Here is a 5,000-nt window from a genome sequence, read left to right as displayed (position 1 = left end):
TTCACTATTTCGATATACCAAATGTTGTGATAGTATTTTCTTACTTTTAAATACAGAAATCTCATAACATTGTAAATTCATAAACTGAAGTACTGTCTCTTCCTTTTAGCTGCTTAGTTTGTTCCTTCACCTAAAAACACTATCTCAAACACCAAAAGTATGATGCATCCTAAATCAACCCGCTCCACTCACTTTAAATATGTACAGTCAGGATGTAAGCTTACCTCCAAAATGGCTCCTTCCTAGTTACTGTACAATACATTCACTCTATGAAGGATATTCAGATCCTAATCTTTCCTATAGTAAAAGATGACTTCAGTATTACGCATAGTATTCACCTAAGAGAAAGCGTGAATAAAAATAGAAAAAAAAGGACAAAGATAGTAATACACTTGGAAACTTTTACAGACAAGTAGATTCATTTGACAACTTCTTGTGCATTTGTACATTAAATCAATGAAGAGGCATCATATCATTCCCAAAATGTTACAAAAATCATTTTTTGAAGTCAAAAACCTAACTATTACAATAAAGAAACAAACAAATAAATATAATCATAACAAAATCCAAATGAATGACAGAAAAAAAAAAACTTCTTTAAAAGACATGAATCCAGTTGCTCTGTACAAGTCTCCCGCCAAAGAGAGAGAAGAATGAGAAGGAAGTTTATTACTTACCGACTGGTTGGCATGGCTGGCTGTTCCCTCAGGTACCACATCTCCTAAGAGGTGTGAGGAGTATAGGCCTCCACGATTTAAATTTCCGTCTTCCGTAGTTACTTCCGAACCGCTGTCTCTGCCCTGGGATTGAGAAACTGAGAATTAGTTTTTGCAGATTTGGTTTATTGGGAAGGACAATATTTCTGTTTAGTTCTTTGCTCTTGTATAATAATATCTTATTACAGAAACCAAATTATGACAACCTAATTTCTTCTGTACCATACTAATAATGGTATTGTAACTATTCACTTGCATAACTAAACTAAATATAAGAAAATATATTGAAAAAAAAGTCAAACCTGATATCATAATATAATAATCAACAAATCATTATGGAAGTCAGTGACATTGCAAATGCTGATAAGAAGAGCCTTATAACATAGGAAGAAGTTGAGTACCAATTCATTAATTTGATATATACTATACTTTCTTATTTTGTTTTCTATGACAACATCTTTACCAAAGACTACAGCACTGAAGCATCAAAATCCCCACGCAATTCAAGATTATTCAGCACTTTATGTGCTGAATAATAATAAATAAAACAAAATAAATGAATAATACAACATCACCACCACAAAAGCAAAGATCTAGACAAAAGCCTAATGAGAATAAAATAATATCCCCCCCCAAAAAAAATTAAAACATTTTTCCTTCTATTATAAGACAGCAACACTAATAAACATGAATGACATTGAAAAACTTCATTTGCTCAAAAGACAACTTCAGACCTAAAATCTAAATACAGTAGGAATACACACCATTTAATCTAAAGACATTAAAAAAAATTCTATGGATAATAATCATATATTGTACACAAAACAATGAAAGGGAAAATAAGAAAACGAACAAATATGCCATGTATAACCATATTTGTGTCTTCATGTTATTCCTTTTGTTATTTTGTGTACAACTCTTTCATTATAAGGCCTTTACTGAAAAATCATCAATTCAATCATGCTTTTTCTAATAGATAAAATTTATACTAAAGGACAGAGTACTAAAATCAGATTAAATTTAATGATGAGTTAACATAAAACTTTTGACAAATTATCTGTGATTTATATAAAAAGCCTAATGAAGGGGCATTGAAAGGTAGCATTAAAATGATACAAATATTGTACTCAAATGAACAACTGGAATCAAGGAAGGAAATTAACAAAGCAATAACTCACTGTTTGTCTATGTATTCCTGAAGTGCCTGCTTGGTGTGTCTGCTGGAACATGTGGTGCGCTAGATTCTCTTCAACTGACAAGAAGTGGGAGAAGTCCCCACCTCCCCCGGGCGACTCATTCATGGGGTCACTCCGCGCTTCAGACACTTCACTTTTTAACCCCCCATTTTCTATATCCTCTTGTACTTCGCAGTGTTCCGTTTTGATTTCCGCCGCACTGGTGGTGTAGGCCTCCACTTCCTGTGAGACCTGCGCTTCCTGTTGGAGCCGCGCCTCGTGTAAGTGTGAGGAGGGGGGCACTTCCTGCTCCTTCTGCAGGTGGTGGAGTTCTGGCTGCTGAGAGGCAACATGTTCGTGGACAGTGAGGTGGGAAGGGTCTTCAGTCGTCAGAGGGACAGCGCCAGGACTCCCTACGTTGTCCGCCTCCGCTGGAATGACCTCACCCACCAACTGGTGACTGTACTGTGGCAGGACACTGGATGAGGCTGACGTGTGTATTCCTCTGTCCCCCCCACTCCCCCGGTCTCCCTCCCTCCCGTCACGTTCTTGTCTCCGTCTCTTGGCCGGCCGCTCTCCACTCGTCTGCGCTTCATGTTTGCCAGTCTGTGTTGGATCTTCATCAGGGACAGCCAGACCCTTAATTCTTAGGCATTCTGCAGCTTTTATGAGTCCTGGCAGGTCTGCTTGTTGCACATCCACTTCCCCTAGGTACATATAGTCAAGCAGTGCCTCCAATTCATGGCCCTTAATGTCTTTTAAAACAATAACTGGCTTTTGGCATTGTGTGTGCTCAAATACCTCATTGAAAAAGTCACTGCATGCCATGAGAACTAATCGATGAACAGCAAAGAATTTGGTGCCACACGCTAAGGTCACATCTGTATAACATCCCTGTGGAAAAAATAATTGTAAAAACATCAATAAACTATGTCACATTTAAAAGAGAACAGGAAATCTCTTTTGATAAAACAGGAGCAATATAATCAAGATTTCTCTCACCAAAAGTCACAGCAGTCATTTAAAAAACCATACCTTTTCTCGTAAGATTCGTAGCAGGTGGAAAAAAGCTGGTTTGTGGTTATTCCACTTTAGAGAGAGTAGGTCCTCCCCCATTTTTTTAAAATCTAATATGCTCTAACCACCTGAAAAAATAAAAAGTAACAAATTAACAGATTTTATCATGGTTATCATTCTTTGCTAGTATGGATATAAAAGTATCAATCATACATCCTCCTAATGCATATAATGTAAACAAGGTCCAGCCATGAGATGTATATTCATGGGCCTCTAAAAGTCTAAGACAAAGGAACCAACTTCACATAAAATCTTTTGTTACGTTCTTAGAATATGAAACTATTCGATGCAAGTGGCAGGTGCATCAGTTCTATTCAACAAGAACGTAGAAGACTTGTCAAAAACTGGAAGGGATTTTTTCCAGCATTTTTTGTCATGAAAGAGACGCGAGTGTTTACTACTATTCCTAGTACCGTTTGACAAATTTCCTCCAGCCATACCGCTATTCTGATCCCATATCACCATGCCCCTTTGAGGCCCTACTCTCACTCTGCCAATCAGACAGTAGTGTTCCCTATTGCTTGTTTCTTTTTTCTCTCTTTGAGTGATATAGTAATGTAGGGGTTATATTGGCAAGCTAGCTTATTCCCTCTTTCCTACTATTTCAAGTAAAGTAAAGTAAATGCAATAGTTCTTCAACTTCGATACTGTACTATGTGATCTGTATTTGATATATGGAACTTTGCAATGAGAATTCCAGTGGAAGAGCAAAATTCTCAGTGTATTAGTGACATAATACTTATCAATATATTAACTGCAAATGGGTGGCAAAATGTTGAGGCCATGACTGTTTTCTACAATATTGGCTGTTCTGTTGAGTAGCACTAGGAGTGAAGAGGAGGAAGAGTGTATATAGTTGGAACTTGTTTGTTTTTCCTTTGTTACAATAAAGAAAATCTTTACCATAAATATGTGATAGTGATGTTATACCAAGTGTAGAGCATATATTCTCAAAATATATCTTACAAGACGAAATACAAAAAAATAGAGATTTTCAGTAGTTTAATATAATAATAAGCTGGAATAGGATGGAAAAACATTTGGTGGGGCTAAGTATGAGTGAGTCTCCCTCACTTCACCAAACCTATCAAATGGCAGCCCCACGTCAATTAAATAGACCCGTCCATAAGGGATTAATTCACTTCAAATAAATTTATCTGCAACGGGTTATACTATACATTCGCTGCATATTGTTGATATGAGCAAATAGTATTAATGAACACTGTGAGGTCTTTTGTCTAATCATAGTGATTTTAATCCATAACAGACATTAAGAAAAGACTAACAAAAAATACAAAAACAGCTAACACCTAATTATACATATATAATTCCTAGAGGATTCCAAACCCTATAATCCTACTAGTGGGGAAGGGGGGGGGGGTCATTCTAAGGTTCCACTAGAACAGAGGAGCAATAATGGACTGCTACCATGACAACAGTCTAGCTTCAAGTGATAATCATGACCACCATCCCTACCTCCCTCTGTCATGACAAGCAATTCATCAACATAAAGAGCTCACACTGGTTCCTTCTTTGTTGATAAATTAACAAGGACAAATAAACCCTATTTAACTAAATCATATGAGGTGTAAGAATGTTAGAATTTCATCTGAGTGCCAACAGATGTAGAGGCCGTTTGCAACATACCAATACATCAACATAATTTACTAGCACATAGCATTGATATAGGCCTACTATTCTCCCCATGAAATCCAACTATTTCACCCAATCAAATCACACGACATACGTAGAACAGACAGTATTCAACACAAACCCTCGTACAAAGACAATATGTGGCCGAGAAAAATGCCAAAACGAAGAACAAATTGCGAGATATGCGGGTATAATCGAAGCCAAGGGACACCCGCATCTCCAAGGGATGGGAATCTCGCCCTTTAACACTTGTTTTCACCCTTTATTTTCAATTATCTGGTCATCTTAGGCTTTCTATAGATAACGAGGCGTACCTGGGAATAAGGTGCAGAGGCGTCAAACAAAGAAATCCGGCGAATACACGTTAAAATTGGCTCCC

The 5,000-nt window shown here is 37.2% G+C and overlaps 1 protein-coding gene across 6 annotated transcripts in view; it reads right to left on the bottom strand.

The window, feature by feature from the left end:
* Positions 1 to 5,000, bottom strand: part of LOC122258968 (uncharacterized) — a 37,170-nt gene that overhangs the window by 31,913 nt on the left and 257 nt on the right. For 5 of the 6 annotated variants that reach the window (XM_043025355.2, XM_043025357.2, XM_043025359.2 and 2 more), the window contains exons 1-4: positions 4,936 to 5,000; positions 2,927 to 3,036; positions 1,895 to 2,785; positions 678 to 800 (exon numbers count right to left, since the gene is read on the bottom strand). The exon at positions 4,936 to 5,000 is cut by the window's right edge. In XM_043025355.2, coding sequence (XP_042881289.1) covers positions 678 to 800; positions 1,895 to 2,785; positions 2,927 to 3,007 — 1,095 coding nt within the window. In that variant the 5' untranslated portion in view covers positions 3,008 to 3,036; positions 4,936 to 5,000. The remainder of the gene's footprint in view (positions 1 to 677; positions 801 to 1,894; positions 2,786 to 2,926; positions 3,037 to 4,935) is intronic. The other variant, XM_086552174.1, reaches the window with a different exon arrangement.

This window comes from Penaeus japonicus, unplaced genomic scaffold, assembly GCF_977035675.1.
Source record: "Penaeus japonicus unplaced genomic scaffold, GWHDUDI00000001_assembly GWHDUDI00000026, whole genome shotgun sequence".
NCBI classification, from domain to species: Eukaryota; Metazoa; Arthropoda; class Malacostraca; order Decapoda; family Penaeidae; genus Penaeus; species Penaeus japonicus.
This window is presented reverse-complemented; position numbering and strand designations above follow the sequence as displayed.